Source organism: Hippocampus zosterae, chromosome 10, assembly GCF_025434085.1.
Source record: "Hippocampus zosterae strain Florida chromosome 10, ASM2543408v3, whole genome shotgun sequence".
Taxonomy (NCBI): domain Eukaryota; kingdom Metazoa; phylum Chordata; class Actinopteri; order Syngnathiformes; family Syngnathidae; genus Hippocampus; species Hippocampus zosterae.
The window spans coordinates 19,853,540-19,871,503 of NC_067460.1; the positions used below are offsets into that span (position 1 = coordinate 19,853,540).

General features: G+C 42.7%; 1 protein-coding gene across 1 annotated transcript; it reads right to left on the reverse strand.

Annotated features, from left to right (window-relative positions):
* Window positions 1–1,598: 1,598 nt before the first annotated feature.
* Window positions 1,599–8,810, reverse strand: scn2b (sodium channel, voltage-gated, type II, beta). The gene is given in 5 exon segments (XM_052078279.1): window positions 1,599–1,795; window positions 2,949–3,165; window positions 3,243–3,403; window positions 8,545–8,682; window positions 8,685–8,810. Coding segments are annotated over 5 exon segments (771 nt in total). The 5' UTR covers window positions 8,743–8,810.
* Between the last annotated feature and the right edge of the window lie 9,154 nt (window positions 8,811–17,964).

Consider the following 17,964-nt stretch of genomic DNA (forward strand, 5'->3'; position numbering starts at 1 on the left):
TTTCTTCCATTTCAAGTGTTGCAGGCCAGTGTTCCAATACTTTTGTCCATACGGTATATATCGTGAGAAACAAAATCTCTTGTGTTTTTGGATCCTTTTGTTTTACTGTGAGGTTCTAGTGGTAATCTGTCAGACATGTTCAATGACAAATTTGTTCCTTGGACAGATGAACATTTATAACGTACCATATTTTCCACACTGGATTATGAGGCTCCCCTTCAATGAATGGCCTATTTTGTAGTGTTTTTCATACATTGGGCGCACCGCATTGTAAGATGCAATCTACAATGCCTCCACTAGATGGAGCTACGCTCAAGGAAATGCTAACAGAACGATCAGATGTCAGTAAAACAACCGCAAGTTATAACATTGACTCGTGAACGTTGAACTCTCTTGCCGCTGCTCTATTTCCGTGTTCAACTGCGTAACCGATCACCTTAAGTTTGAACTCTGCGTTGTCAGCATGTCTCGAGCAAGGAGCCATTTGGGGGTCGAAATATTGATAATGACCATACACAAGGCGCATCGGATTTTAAGGCGCGCTGTGAGCTTTTAAGAAAATGGAAGGCTTCTAGGTGCGCCTTTTAGTGCGGAAAATACAGAACCAGTAATTACCATTGTAGATGTAATCAGCGTCTGTAAAGAGACAAACACACTCTTTCTTAAGCACACACACACACGCACTTGTGTCCACTGAAACACACAAACATGCAGAGGGAACAGATGCACTTGGTGGTGAATGATTCAGTCAGTGGTTGTTCTGGGCAGAGGAATGATGACACAATATCTTCTGGAAGAAAACAGAAGGAACAACCTGAACATTCTTCGAACCCAAAACAAACATACACATGCAGTGAAACATTCAATATTTTGAAATTCTATTGAAAATCTATTCTCCGTTGGTTTATGAATGAGAGTGACTGAGAAAAAGCAATATTACAATAGAAATGAATTTGTAAAATTGTAACTAATGTCATAAACTCTCCTTGATGGACTGCAGAAGCTAAAGTTGATGTAATATACTGGACCATATGAAATACAAAACAGTCATTGAAGTATAATTGTCTGTGTCTGTGTTGACCTTCACTTAAAATGTCAATGGTCAGAGAATATATATTGCATACATCATTAGGTAATCATGGATAAACATCCCTGAGTGCACATTATGATGACAGCAAGACAATTGAATAGAAGTTTACCAGGGGGACGTGCTGGGTCGGCAGCTCTGCAGGCTCCTAATTTGTTCTGATGACCCATTTAAGTTTGTCTGCAAATGTCAGAAAAGAGATTGACATTCAGAAAGAGTTTGATCAGAGAGGGTGAGAAAGTATGAAGCTTGGTTGCAAAATCACAAAGTCATCCTAAAATAGATGCTGGAGCCTATGCCAGCTGACACTCTGGACTGGTTCCAGTTGATCAAAGGGTCCAGTGACATTTTTACCAGTGGGCTTCCCTGGGCTGAAATCAGAATTAAAAAAAAAAAGAAATCTGGACAACGCCGTGGCCGTAATTATAGTGTCTTAAGAGTCTTAAATAGTTTCATATAATTCTGCCACTTGTTGAACTTTTTTTTCCCCACGATTTGAATGAATGATTTCCTACTTTGTCCCTTCGTCTGCGGCACCTTCAGCCTCTAATTTCCCCTCCTCCTCCATCTTCTCCTCTGCGGTCAGATCCTGTTTGAGATGATGACGGAGAAATTTCACAACCACCATGGAAAGGATGAGGAGAGCAAGGGCTCCGCCCACCGATGCCCCGATTGCAACGGCGATCGTCGAGTCTCTCGGGGGGGGAACTGAAGGAAACAAGGGGGAGAGTTAAGTATATTGTATGGACAAGAAATGGAGTGCAGTGCTGGCTAAAAGCTCCACTGGGCTGATTAAACAGAGTGGAAAGAAAGTGCTGCTGAGTTAGCCTAGCTAGCGTGTAAGTGGGAGAAAGATGCTGAGGGACTAAGTTCAACCTCTCGTCGGCCATTAATAAATAAAAAGATGACTCATGAGCAAAAGGTCCGCAAAATCAAACAACACACACACACACACACACACACACACGCACGCACACACGCAGACACACACACACACACACACACACACACACAAAGTGATGTTACGTCGGATTATTATTTGGCATCGAGAGTATTTGGGAAGAACTCAAATACATTTCTGGAGTTTAGAAAGAACTATAGGAAGATTCCCACTTGCGGATGATGTCAAATTGGGACACAGCCTTCTACTCTCGATCATGTGTGACAACCCGCTACCCACACATACACCAGTCGTGGCAAAACAAAAATGCACCTTTAAAATGACTAATTTGCTCATCAAATGATTAGCAAACTTCTTCCTCACAGAAGTTCTTTCCAGCCCTGTAATGTATGCAATCGAACCCATCCATCCATCCATTTTCAGATCCGCTTTATCCTCACAAGGGTCGCGGGGGGGGTGCTGGAGCCTATCACAGCCGTCTTCGGGCAGTAGGCGGGGGACATTCTGAACCGGTTGCCAGGGAATCACAGGGCATGCAGAGAAGACCAACCATTCACGCGCACACTCACGCCTAGGGACAATTTTGGGTCTTCCATTAACCTACATATATGTCTTTCGAATGTGGGAGGAAACCGGAGTACCCGGATAAAACCCACGCAGGCCCGGGGAGAACATGCAAACTCCACACAGGGAGGCCGGAGATGGAATTGAACCTGGTATCTCTGCACTGTGATGTTGACATGCTAGCCATTGGACGCAATTGAACCACTGAAGTGAAATACTTCTGCATTTGTATGCGTTGGAATTTCGACGAACGCTGTCAAACAAAACAAAGAAAAAAAAGGACGAATCAACCACTATGCCATCTGAGCTCTATTGACTGCATCCTCAAGGCAAATTTGGGATGAAGATGAGTGCGCATTTATTTCTCCAGGAGGGAGGGGTGAGTGAGTATCTTACGTTCAGTCGAAACTTTAAGGTTGATGGCCCCGTGTCCATGTATACGGTCCGGGGGATTGATCACGTAACAGTTGTAAATCCCTTCATCTTCCTCCTGAACATCTAATAGAGTGATGGAAAGGTCATTCTTTGCCAGGTTGCCCGCAAATAGCACCCTTTCTCCAAAGCGCTCTGGAAACAAAGCCACCATTCCTTTCTTCCTATCGTACGCCAAAAACTATGGAAAGACAGAAGCAATGGTTGGTAAATGCGGTTTTGACAGTGCGTTTCTTCATATTTGCCGATCTTTCTGACCATTTTTTCGGTATCGTTGATTGATTCATGGTAGGTCCAGTTCATGACAAACTTGTTTGTGTCTATCTGATAGCAGGAAGTGAAAGTGCATGGGATTTTGATGTCTGATCCATTCATGACGTGGATTTTACTGGGCACAGTTACATCCATGCTTGAACAACCTGAAAGAAAACAACACAATTTCATTAATTGTTGCACAGAAAAATGGGTTGACAAGTACATTTCCAGTTGCAGACGTTGTGTGGGGAAAAAAAACAACAAAACAATGGAACCTTGACTGATCTCCACCAAATGGTTTTTCAACCAGAAAATTTGAGATTTTTACGCCTCGGATCAGGATCGAAAATCGGTTTTCGTCCAAACTAAGCCAACCCGAATACGCCACTCGTCTCCTCACACGAGGAAGTGACGCTTCCTCGTGTGACGTTCATTGCGAGCAGACGTGTTTGTTGTGATTTGCGCAAATATTTTTTTTTTTGTTACAGTATTTCTGCATAGTGTACTAGCCTCTCGTCATGGGCCGAACAAATCACTTTTCGAACAGCTTTCTGGAATGGATTATGGTCGAAAACCGAGGTATGACTGTATTTTGATATCTGGTGGAATGGATTGGGCTTTACATCTTCAAACCAGAAAGTACCGGTACTTGAATTTTTTTGGACTACTGGTAGTTCTGAGTTGTTCATGCACAAATATAATCTCCATCATCACAAAAAAGAATACAAATGATTTTTATTTACTAAAAATAAAAAAAAAGAGTACCGGTAGTTGTTGAGCCAACTTAGAAAGGCAATGCTACTGTGTTACGTTTTTTAAGTGTTTCCGCTGCGTTCTTTAAAACAGCTAACCCCAACAATATTCCACTTCAAAGTCACTTGAAGTTATCACATACGTGTCGTTTGAACAATGATTGCCGGTACTTCTATACGAATGATGATGAGTCTGGTAAGCATGAGTTTGCACTCTGACAGAAGTGTGTGTGCGTGTGTGTGTGTGTGTGTGTGTGTGTGTGTGTGTGTGTGTGTGCGTGTGTGTGTGAAGGGACTCTGCACCATTTTCTACTGCAGTTGGGTGTTTTTGGCTTGGTTCCCACTGCTGCTGCACCACTGCCTCTCTGCAGCCCCGCGCGTGAACACACACACACACACACACACACACACACACACACACACACACACACACACACACACACGAAATCTCACTAATGGACAACAGCAACCACAGCAGGTTGTGTTTTGATGCGACACAAAAGTGTGCCTCCCTCCACACACAAATAAGACACATGAACCCACTAACCTGAGAAATTGTGTGCATTGTTACCAAGGACACATTCTTTTTGCCCACCATGACATCCGCACACTCGTGCAGGAACATGTGCACATACAGTTACACACACATATTTAAACATTTAGCGATATTGTACAGAGTGGGTAGAAAAAGTCCACACACAGCACACCCATGTTCAAGTGCCAAGACTTTGTCACAAAAAAAACAAGACCAAAATTAATTATTTTAAAGCCATCATTGATGTGACCTATGTAACCTGCACAATGCAATTGCTAATCTGATTAACCACAAATGCATGAGTCTGAAGCTTTTGTCCTGACACTGGCCGCACCAGTGTCATGCAATCAATGTCACGTGGACCTTGATCAGTTACTCTGTTGGTTAATTTGATTAAAAAGTATCATTATTACAAAATTCCCATTTACTTCAATTGATTTGTGGGCAATTCAAGTCAATTTGGGATGATTCGCATCATAAAAAGTACCACAAAATCCTCAAACGATTCTTACAAACTTGGGCTCATTTAATTTGTCTTACAAATCTCGTTTCAATGATGTGCTTGTCTTTATTTTGATATTTAAGTGGTTTGAATTTTTTTTTAATTGAGAGAACATTGGTGTACAACTAATCTCAGTTGTTTATTTTTACTTCCCCTTTCTTTAAGAGTTCCTTTATTGCATGTGTGTTGTGCAAGTGACAAGTCCCATTCATGGTGGAAATGGCTTTGAAATTATTTATTTTGGTCTCATTTATTATGTCATACACACATACACACACACAACAGAATTTGAACAGAGGTGTGTATACTTTTTCCATCCACTGGGCAATGAATGACTCAGCATTCCTGCACAGGAAAGACAGGCAGGTACTCTATGAGCCAGTGGCACTCGCAAAGACAAGAAGTACTGCAGTGAAGCAGCCTCATGCATACCTCAGGCCCTTTGCCCCTCCCATCTTTGTCTGCCTCACTTGCCCCCCTCCCACCCCACCCCCTCTTATTTTTGATCAACACTCCTGGTACCCACAATGTCAGTGATCTCATCCTTATTATGAATACATGTATTTGTCTCTTTGGTCTTTGTGTGTTCGGTGTATGTTACACATGCAAGGTCAATGCCGGAAACGTGAAGGTGAATGTACAGCACGTTGAATTCTCGCTCATTTTATGTTATGTGTGATTATGTGTGTTCTCCGTTTGCTTGCGGGGGTTTGCTCCGGGCCTCCTGCTACATTCCAAACACCTGCATGTTGTGTTCAACCAAGATTACAGAGGTAGGAATATGATCATCATTTGCGGTGTAGAAAAACTCAGGTTTCAATTGGTTAAGATATTAAAACTAGCTTTTGTTTATTTGTTTGTCAGTGACCTACATGAAAACGCGGTCAGGAGAGGCTCAGAAGCTGAACATCACCTGCACGTGAGGAGTCAAAAACAAAATCATCAATAAAAATCTTTTCCATTTTAGTTCTCCCGTCTGTGCTTTCTACCGATTTTATTTTTGAATCCAATGTTGATGATGTCATTGTTAAACTTGCTGAATTTGTGCATTTCCTCTCCAAATACATGGCTGATGCAGGAAGTGGGGCAGCAAGCAGCTACTGTCACCTCAGATGGCCCCAAATTCCTCACAAAAACTGGAAACAACACAGTTCAACTGGACCATCTAATGGTAAAATTACTGTACGAAAACATTCATTCATTCATTCATTCATCTTCCGAACCGCTTGATCCTCACTAGGGTCGCGGGGGGTGCTGGAGCCTATCCCAGCTGTCTCCGGGCAGTAGGCGGGGGACACCCTGAATCGGTTGCCAGCCAATCACAGGGCACACAGAGACAAATAACCATCCACGCTCGCACTCACACCTAGGGACAATTTAGAGTGTTCAATCAGCCCGCCACACATTTTTTGGAATGTGGGAGGAAACTGGAGCACCCGGAGAAAACCCACGCAGGCCCGGGGAGAACATGCAAACTCCACACAGGGAGGCCGGAGGTGGAATCGAACCCAGTACCTCTGCACTATGAAGCCGACGTGCTAACCACTGGACTACCGGGCCGCCCTGTACGAAAAGGTGCCTGTTCTGTCTCCGATATAATGTTTTCAGACACTTCCAATATACATTTTGATTTTCTATATTCAGGCAAATTTATGTGTTAGAGTGCAACTTTAATTTTGCTTATTGCATAAAATTGCAGATAAATCGCCAGGGGCGGCAAAAGGGATTATGCTTCCACACTTCAGCAGCCTCGTTTTGAGTGGCTGTGGCAGCCACACTAATTGAATTTAGTGCCGGTGTTTGACACAGCAAAGTAGCTGCTAGCCAGGCTGCTCTCGTCATACTGTGCAGCTCACAAAAGGTGGGTAATTAATTAAAAAAAACATTTTTTTGTAATTCTTCTGGTGTGTATTTAAAATATAGTGTGCAAAAATAATGGGGGCAATTATTTATTTTTTTATTTTTGCCAATTTTCAATGTCTTGCTGCTAACTTAATGGCAAATACGCCACTCCATTTGGCTAGTCAATCCGATTTATATTAACGCCTCACCAGCCACGGCCCTCAACACACATCAAAGGTATATTTATTATCATTATTAAAATTATCCATCCATCCATTCTCTAATCATCTTATCCTCAGAAGGGTCGTGGGCATGCTGGAGCCTATCACAGCTGCCTTCGGGCAGTAGGTGGGGTCCACCCTGAACAGCCAATAACAAGGTATTATTAGTGTTATACTACTACCACAGTACCACTACTACAACTGCTAATATAATAATAAATATAATTATTGTTATTAAATGTTTAATTACACAAACAAACGAGTTGAAGATGTAACTGCAAAATATTGAAACAGACATACCCACATTGAAGCTGGGGTCATTTCATTGAGTGGACCGTTGCTGCCCTCTAGTGACACCAATCGGTAACAATTTTTAGAGAGGCTGTTCAAACAGCACATTTTGATAGACAAGAAAACGTATGCAGAGCTACCACAACGAGAAAACAATGCTGACATATTTGCTCATCTTAAGAAAACAAGAATGTTGATGTACGCAAAGGTATTACACCACAAGCTTTCCCACATAACTGCATTCCGAGGTGTTGTCATGGAGACTGAAAATGGTGTGGCACCTCACTTGGTGAAAAAGATCCACACGGCTAAACAAAAGCTGCTTCCTGTAGACAGTTGACCACTTTGCCACTTTGCTATATTTAGCATTTCCAAATCGCCTGCATTTTTGGTTTGGAGCGAAACAGAGAACATTTCTTAACATAAACAATTACTAGTTCACGTATGTGCTTAGAATAATCGCCATGGAAAGAAGAAAATATAACCAACAGCAATTGAATTCGAGTAATGCAGTGGCACGGCATGCAATACTCCGGCAATGAGTCGACCGCCGGAGCGCCTAGATATAGCAGGTGAAATCACTGACAAACAGGCAGCAGGTGTGCAGGCGACAGAAATGAACGCCTGCCACCTGCTGCCAAATACGGAACATGACACAATTCAAGATCTAAATATCACAAAATCAACGTTTCTAGTTGATGGATAGCCTTGACAGGTGCACGCATCATGATAAAACCAAGAAGGCAGTTGCATATACATTTGTGTGCTGTCACAGTACCGTCAGGTAAAGCAAATGCAGTATTTGGTTTTAATAGTAATTACGGTCATCTTTATTGGCCTTGGGCATCCACACTAAGTGGTAAGATTGTGGTTTTCAACTGTAAGTGGTATCGATATGTGTAACACGGGCACCACAGAAACCTGTATTAAGTAATTAAGTAATTTATGTGGCTAATCTTAAATGGGGGCGAGGGGTGTATTTAGGCCTTAGAAATCAGAAAAATGGCGAAGACAGCTGTTTTTACAAAATGTTTCGATTTTATGGCTTGAGCGACGTCATTTCTAAATGTAATTCTACACGCGTCACACAAATACAGTAATAAGATGCCATAATGTGCTGGTTGAGTGAAGCCCTCCTGACAATGTAGGGCGGCGTGCTTACCGGAGACGGAGAACATCATCATTACCGTCAACAGCAGTAACCGAACGTCAGACCTCCATTTCCCCAGTGCACTAACACACATGGCCGCGGCTTCGGGAAGCACACACAACGTTTTCACACCTTCAGAAAAATAATGACGTGAGAAAAAGAAGCAAAAATATAATTGAGAGTGACTAAAAAGGCTAAAAAAAACAGCATATGTTTACATGCAGGGCATGGCTGGCAGTGTCTGTAGCCTTATGACGGTTGGTCTCATGGTTGCCGATTTGTTTGCATCGTAGGCGGGAGGGTGAAAACAAAGACGAGGAATGAAATGAATCACTATGCTTCAGAACCCTTTTTTTCAAAAGGGGACATTGCGTAAAAAAACAACAACATTATTATTTCAAAACTGAAAATATAATGTGATGCATCACAACGATCGCTTTAGTAGCCTGTTGCTGCGGGCTATACGTGTACATTCAGATGAGATTAAGCGCCACTGTATGCGTGAAGTTAGAAAAGTATTTTTTTTCCATATTGATTGAGAATGGAAGGTAAACTGTGTTTTTTTCATATTGACTGAGAATGAAAGGTAAACAGTTCAAAAGACACCTGCCAGTTAGTGTTTGGAATAAATGAAGTAATCGTGCAACGCAAACAAATTATTAACCCATCCCAATCCAATTTCAGGGCTGCAAGGATTGGAAAATGCAGGAATACGGAAAATAAAATAATTAGAGCCAAATAACAACTGTCAATCACGGTCAGAAAGAGTGAGAGGATTTTGTAACACAAAAATAATGTCGATTGTTGCGATCCCTCTGTTTTCTTCCCCAAAGTGTTGAACATAAATCACTTGCAAGACAGACTGTAAAGTCGATGGCTTTTATGACATCTTCAAATGTCATCAACAAGCAGTTCAAAGTAAAACAGCAAATAGCGCGTAAGAATATGCATCGATAATTATGACCAAAGTGGTATATTAATATTTTGGCTATTTCTTCTTCATTCGTGAATGTAAGTTAGCCCAATGTCGATTCATGGGTTACTATACCCTCAAGTGAATTCTAGATTTGTTTGATTTAACACCATTCATATCAACAAATTGGTCTGTGTAGTCAAGATAACCAATTCATCGTTGATGGCAACTTCCAGAATTCCAGGGTTATTGTAGTTCTTCCTGAAGCCAGAGGATAGCGCTGTTACTCTGTGTTCACAACACCACACTCCGGGGCATCGGTGTCAAACTCAGGTCCTGGAGGGCCGCTGTCTTGCATGTTCTCCAATTCTCCCTGTTACAACACACCTGATTCAAATGATCAGATCATCAGCAACCTCTGTGCAAGCCTGACATTGAACTTGTTCATTTGAATCAGGTGTGTTGTAACAGGGAGAATTGGAGAACATGCAAGACAGCGGCCCTCCAGGACCTGAGTTTGACACCTATATGAGGCAAGTTTCTCTCAAAATATAAAACGCTTTTATAGTTTTCATTTCGCCATTAGCTTCAAAACCTCTGCCCACTGCCCGAAGACATCTGGGAGAGCCGGGGAGAGCCCCCCCCTCGCGACCCTTGTGAGGATACAGCGAATTGGAAAATAGATGGGTGAAAAAGCTGTCATTCAAACACGTGTGTGTAGACTTTTTATATCCAACGAAGAGACTGATGCCAAGTGTGAAAAGTTGGTTAATGAAATCAATCAGTGGATTAACATTCTGCATGGAGTCGCTAGCTGGGATTCGCAGTGAGAAATCGCTATACTACCTGCGAAGAAAAAACAACCCAGCATTCAAACAAAAGAGTTTTGAAGACTCCTTCGACAGCAAGCACAAGTGGAAGGGGGAGTCCAATCAAGTTAAATGCGTAAAAACCACTTCCTGCTGAGAAGAACTGCAATTTGTGCTCAGAATGAGATAATCAACACTACCTGGAGTGAGGACAAGTGGCACATCAGTGCTACATTTTAAAATAGCCTCCAAGCAATCAGAAAAGAAGCAATACCTACTCGACCATGTCAGACATTTGAAGCCCAAATGTGGAGGTGAAGTAAACAAATCAGACGTGATCATCTTCTATTTAGCAATTGGATACAATCCTCAAATTCAGGCAGACTGCACAAATTGTATCTTAAAGCATTGACGGTTTTTACATTATTTTAAACTTCATCACAATTAAAAAAAGAAAAAAGATCTGTCTTTCTCTCGTGAACATGTTAACTCAGGAACTATTCGGGGACATCATTACTCGGCAGCTTCTTGGCTGAAAGATAACAACAGTATCAATGAAACACTTGCTAAATGTGTGGTGGACTGTGCTGTATTGCATATTGATCGATAACACATGCCGCTGGGCTGAAAAGGAGAGCACGATTGGATTGCTCAACATGAAGAATGACGATTAGAATTGGCAACCCCAGGCTTGCTAATCCTCCTGTTTTGCGCAAACACAGTCGATGGTACGATGAGAACATACTTGATAATCCACAAAGATGCTTGAGATTATTTGTTAATGGTAAATGGTTGAGGGCCCGCCTGATCACACTAAATCATCTTGACTAAGAGCACAGAGCTGCATAATAAGCAGAAATAGAACAAAAAGATAATACATCGAGAGTGATTGCAAGGAAACAATCTATTTTTGCCCAAATGGATTTGACTCAGAGAAGCAAAAGCCTCACTTGATGTCTTCCCTTCACAGCGGGGTGGTTTCTGCATTTTTTTTTTTTTTTACTCTGCTGCATCAATTGTGATTCTAATCGTGTGTCATTTTTCAACTACGACAATCATTTATGGAGTAATTGCGTGCCAAAACTCAATTTAAAACAACATTGAATAAATTTGAGCACTTTGGTATTGTGGATTATTGAAGGAGTTTCATCCAACTGAAAATTGTGGTGAGTAATAAAAGATGTTGTGAGTTTGAGGCATAATGAAATCAGGGTCGAAGGCAAAAACAGGCAAGTCATATCAAAGCGGTCTTTTTTTGTTTTGCCGCAAAGTCATAACGACTGACGCAAGACGGTGCAATTTGTTCTCGCTCACAAACACTTGAGTGATCTGTTCACGTCCTCGCCATCCCAAAAAGCTGCGCAACAGGCATGAAGCCGAACAAGTATTCAAGAAAACAAAACAGACAAGGCTGTGTGGGTATATCATTGTACATACAGTATGCCAATATCATTTGCATACATCGAAATCAACTTGCTCCACCACCGCCGACTCGAGCGGAGTCACATGACTCGAGTTTATATATCTATATAGTCTACATTTGCTCTTTGTGAAGCTTTTCGTGAAAACAAAAAATATTCCGCTTCATTTCCTGTTGCATAAACACACCATTACATTGACATTTGAATGAATTTGATAGTACCACCAGATATGAAGTGAGGTAATCTGTAGCGTTTCACTGTTCTTACCGGTGACGCCTTGACACTGAAGAACATGACCGATAGTTTGCAGTGTGAGCAGTATCAGGTTAGCAGGTGGCATGAGAATAATTTTGATGAACAAGAATAATCATCACAGACGGGAAGAGATAAATCAAAATTCTCACAGAAAATAAATACATAAACAAATCCAACAATTCTGCATAGATTCATTTCATTCATTAATTCATTCATTCATCTTCCTAACCGCTTGATCCTCACTAGGGTCGCGGGGGGTGCTGGAGCCTATCCCAGCTGTCTCCGGGCAGTAGGCGGGGGACACCCTGAATCGGTTGCCAGCCAATCGCAGGGCACACAGAGACGAACAACCATTCGCACTCACACTCACACCTAGGGACAATTTAGAGCAGGGGTGTCCAAACTTTTTGCCAAGGGGGCCAGATTTTATGTGGTAAAATGTCGGGGGGCCGACCTTGGCTGACATTCTTTACATTGAACAACAATATTGTTCAACAAATTTTAGTAAGCCAGTCTGTTTCACATTTCCATTTTTATTTGAATTTCAACAATCTTAAGAATTTCTTTTGGTTCATTTGAAACAGGAATTTGAAATATGACATATCAGTCAATATAAACACTGAGTGATGTCTTGTTAACTCGTGAGTGATGCCCTCTGGTGTCTAAATGCTATTACTCATTTAGTGAATGCTATTACTCATTTAGCCACTAGAGGGAAGCAGTACTCTATGAAACATCACTCGCCAGTCTACGAGACCTCAGTCAATGCAACACGTGTTCCATTGCGCCCAACCTGCGGGCCAGACGGCACTGATTTTATGACGGGGGCCGAGGGCCGGATGAAATTCGACCGCGGGCCGGATTTGGCCCGCGGGCCGGACTTTGGACATGCCTGATTTAGAGTGTTCAATCAGCCTGCCACGCATATTTTTGGAATGTGGGAGGAAACCGGAGCACCCGGAGAAAACCCACGCAGGCCCGGGGAGAACATGCAAACTCCACACAGGGAGGCCGGAGCTGGAATTGAACCCGGTACCTCTGCACCGTGAAGCCGACGTGCTAACCACTGGACTACCGGGCTGCCCTTCTGCATAGATAAAGGTACTAATTAATTAATTGGCATAAAATCAACATAGCTTTTAACAATTATTACTCAGCCCGGAGGGGTGGTGAAGAGGTTCAACTCATCCGACTTTTTGTATATCAGCGCTCTATTCCACGTGAATAGATCATTGATCAATGTTGGAAGCGGCAAGCCCACTCTTGAAACTGTCTACGCACAGACAGATTGTTTGATTGTTTCTCCTCCCTGCAAGGTTAACACCTTTGACATTTAATGTGTCACGTTGTGCCCGAAGCGATGGAATTATAGCTTCGTGCACAACAAAATAAGGAAGTGTTTCCCCGAAATAGCAGACACAGAAAGATGTTTGTCATACAAAAATGAGATTTAATATAAACACAAAATACCCGTCTAGGCGAAACAAACAGAAGACGCTGGTCAAAATAAGGACCAGGAATGAATAAGGATGTAACAGAAAACGCTTGTGGAAAAACGGCAAAGAAAATGATTAGGCAACTCTAGAATTTCACACGAGCGGATAAGACTGCACGCAATAACAGTCAATCGATTTAAAGATAAGAATTTACTCGAGAAGGACTCGGCGAGAGTAATGGCACGGCGTGGAATACTCCGGCAGTGAGTAGACTGCAAGAGCGTCCAAATAAAGGCTGAGTAATTAATCACCAATGTGTGTCAGGTGTGCAAGCGGCAGGCAAAAGCCTGCCCCCTGCTGGCAAACACGGGACGTGACATAATGAGGAAATTGTTGTCTGACGCCGTCCTTCCATGCGTTCATACCAATATAAAACAACATTGAATCTCCTTGTGACTGTGAGTCTGAATCGTATCAGTGTTTTTTTTTTTAATGTGTGGGGGTGCTATGAAAAACTCCAAAAACAAATCACGCACCCACACACACACACACACACACAACACACACACACGTTGAGCATGAAGCACCAAGGCAAACTCAAAGAGACTGTGACAGAGTAGGTCGTCGGTGAGTGTTTGGTAACAGCGGTGAGTTGGCAGTACTGTACTGTACAGTCTAATCCTGTTTTTCTACTACCAATGGCCTGTAGAGGTCCCTCTTGTACCACGCTTGTGGTGACGCAACGTGAGATCGTGGGTGGATGCAGTGCTGAGGGATGTAGTGACAGTCGAGGGAGGCAGGTTGACTTTTGGCAAGTCTTCTGGTCCAAAGGTCAAACTTAATTCATCCTGAAAAACTTTCGCGGATGGGGAAATAGTTTTGGTTACAGAGGAGTAAGGAACGATGGACTTTGTTGGTTTGCGACCTGGATATTAACTATTATTATTTTGAAAAATACAGTATGACCTCACACTAAACCAAGCAGGCCTTTGAATCCCTTGATTAAACACATACACAGAAAATGGCCTTCCTCTAACTGTATGAAGTTAGAGGAATATGAAGTTTCTGATGGGCCATGTATGTATGCACTCTACACACACACACACACACACATATACACAAGTTTCTGGGATTGAAGCAGTTTTTAATGAATTCAATGAAAACGAATGGCTTGTCATATTTTAGCTCTGTATGCAGTGTTATTTCATGTATTCAGAAAGGACACGGTAGCCTGAGCGTGCTTCCGTCATTTTGAGAGCATGAGCAGCTTCAGAAAACGCACCCTCGTGCTTGCCTGTGTGTGAACGTCCTCCATGAAGTGTGACCGAGCGACCCTGAAAATGCACTGCCTTTGAATGAGTGCCAGAGGTTTTACCGCGATAAATAAAGTAGAACAGCAGTCGTCCTCATGCTCCTCTCATGAGTATACTCTTGCTTTGCTTCCATTTGCAAGTCGGTTCATACGACAGGATTTGCAGACTGGAGTCAGCTGAATTCTTCTGCAAAACAGATTATAACATGGTTTAGGACATCGCTGTCAAACCATTTTAATTGGTTCTCTTTCTTTAATTGGTCTTCCCTGAATGGATGTTTTGCCATTTTATCTTTTCATTCTTGGCTCTGCACATCAATGTTGAATAGCAAATGAATGTCTAAACAGCTTAGTAGTTAAGGATTAAATCATTATCTCTCCAATAATTGTCTCAATGTCTAGTAAGTAAGAGCAGCTATTAAACTCATGTAAAACGCATCCAATTAAATAGCCGAATCACAAAAAAAAACAACATTTGTTTGTGCGTAGTTGTAAATATATTTGCCACTCGTGAAGTCAACAAATACTTCTGTGCCGATCTCGCTAACCGCTACCCCGCTATAAAGTCATGTGTGGACGATGGCAACTTTTTCCACAACAAACTGTCACAATTAGCCCATTAAAATATTCTGCTCAGAGCATCACTTTTGATTACTGTCTGCCACTTGTCTTTGTGGTGATGATGAATATTCATCAATTCTCTGGGCCTTATTTTGTTCCCAGTGCGAGTCTATTTGCTTAGCATGGTCTAAAGGCACTTTTTCAAAGCACCGATTCGACACCGGAAAAAGCCTTTGCTGAGATTACTGCTGTGAAGTGGGCACTCGGAGACTGCCTTCCAAACCGATTCCAACCCCCCGTCCCACCACGGCTGCGACAAAAGAGGATGTTTTTAAGAATTACAATAATCACAATGCATTGGAATGAATTCCGGCAATGATTCAGAGGGTTCAACGTACGCTGTTGCCATATTTTACGAAAGAAATACGATGACATCCACACCGCATATCTGGCGCTCTCAATCAGTCTGCCTGCACCTCGATCGAACACTAGCACCACAACTTAGATCTGCTTCAAGTTGGTTTAAATTTTAGGGGACTTTCAGCCACCAAAATGTCATGCGCACACCCAGGGTGTGTAAAACAAAACAGCCTCGGTCTGCCGGAGTGCCTAGCGTTGCGCAGTGCGGTCTGCCAAATTCCCGAATGTGCTCAACGAGGCTCACACCGGCAGACAGTTTTAATGCCAGAACGAAGGTGCGCTGGCTACAAAAATAGAGCTCGATATGTCCATCACCAAATGGACTTGACGTGACCTGTAAGTTTCCACTGTACCAAATGTATCTTCTTTTGTGACAGGACTGGAACATTTTCGGAAGAGTCTCATATTGACTTGACTTCAGCGGCTGACATGATGACTCAACATTGAATATCGTATGCAAGGGCATGGAATGGATGGGGCGGCTACCAGGTAAATGCGTCTCGTGGCTGACATATGCATCTGGTCATAGGGGACCTCTGAAATTGAGCGCAGATGACACAGTCGGCTGTGTGATCGCCAAGTAAGCCATTACCAGTCGCTATCATGTACCACTCCCATAAAAAGTATTTCTGAGAGTTTGCCAGTCTTCTTCTTGCCAGCATCACTCACCCAGTCTGCCTTTTTCACAGCTTGTCATCTCTACTTTGAGTTCTCAGACACAGGACCCATTAGTCAACACCCATGTGCTTTTATACAGATTATGCTCCGGGCAGTCAGCAAGAAACCAAACGTGATCCGACGCTCCCCGAGAGCGTACTATCACTGTTTGACTGCAGCCTTATCCTTTTTGAAGTTAGCATATGCAAGTACGAGGTCCCCGACGTCCGCGGGATTTAATTAAGCTACATTCCGTCAGATGCGCGCGTGTCAAAGTCACACAGTGGTGCTGCATCGTCCGGTTTGTTGAGCAGCTCAGAAGTCTTCTCTGACCATCTAATAACCGCAAATGATTCAAATGTACAACACATCCATTTATTTCACCGTATTATGCGGCAGTGCAATTTTTCTGTCCAAATACTACAGCTAAGCATTTTACTCGTGATTGTGCTGAGGAAGCTCTAACCGCACTGCTGATATATTCTGAATTACAATGCGTCTAATAAAGATGCATTGTCATGAGTTTGCTTCTGTGATAAGTGTTGGATTTGATGTCCAATGCTTGTAATGCGATACCTGGTGATGAGTGATGCTCGTCATCGGAGACACAACACAGACATGTTGAAAGACTGCGCGGTGCTGTACTGTACTGTGCTGGTCATTACATACCGAACACTGTGATACAAATCGACACAGAGAGAAGCAATGAATATGCATGTTGGGCAAGTTGCTTCAAAAATCCATTGGCGACCAGTGCAGGGTCTATCCCACCTCTTCGCGAGTTGTATTCTGATATCGCTTTCTACTTTTGCAATTTTGTGACTTTTCACCAAATGTATGACATTTAACGAGCATCGGTGGCCTTTGAAAGGACGACAATGGCAGCCGTTTTATTCTTGCGACAGAGAAAGCATGAAATATCATTGAGTGCTCAGAGACAAGATATACACAATGGGCAACACACTCAAACTAGTTTGTTGTGAAGCGCTTGGGTGAGCTGCAGTTTTGCAAATGTAACACGTTTGGCTTATTCCTTTAAAAAAAAAAACAAGGATAAGTGCGGTGTTAATTGCCGCTTCCTGCCCCCCTGCTAATGTGAAAAGCACACGTGCTTGTTTCGTGTGGAAAGGAAAAAAAAAGGTAACTGTCCTCAGTGAGGTAAGTAAAGCAACATAATATCATTCAGGGGCGTAATATCACTTAATAAGCCGCGTCCCTAATTATCAAATGAAAGAAAAACACACAATGTTTCTCATTCACAACTACTCCTCTCTGCACCAATTTTGACTCTGCCTAATTTACATGGAAGCACACGGTTCTGTCCATCTCGTCCCCCGAGAAGATCTTCTCTTTGACCCTGCGCCGTCATCAGCATAACAGTTTTAGGGTGATTACTCCACGAGGGAGGCGGCAGATGTGGAAAACATCACGTAGCACATCCTGATTAACAATCTGTCTGAGACGTGCTGCGCACTGGCTGCCCGCCTTCCTCCAGCGATTCTGGCTGCCGGCTCGCAGCTCGGCAGAGGGGACGATGACTGAGGTCCAATTGCGTTAATGCAATCAGGTGGAGTTTGTGTGCGCGTGCATGTGGGTACGTGTGGATGGAGGCCGAAGTACTTTTTCCTCTCTTGTCATCCTTTCTCAC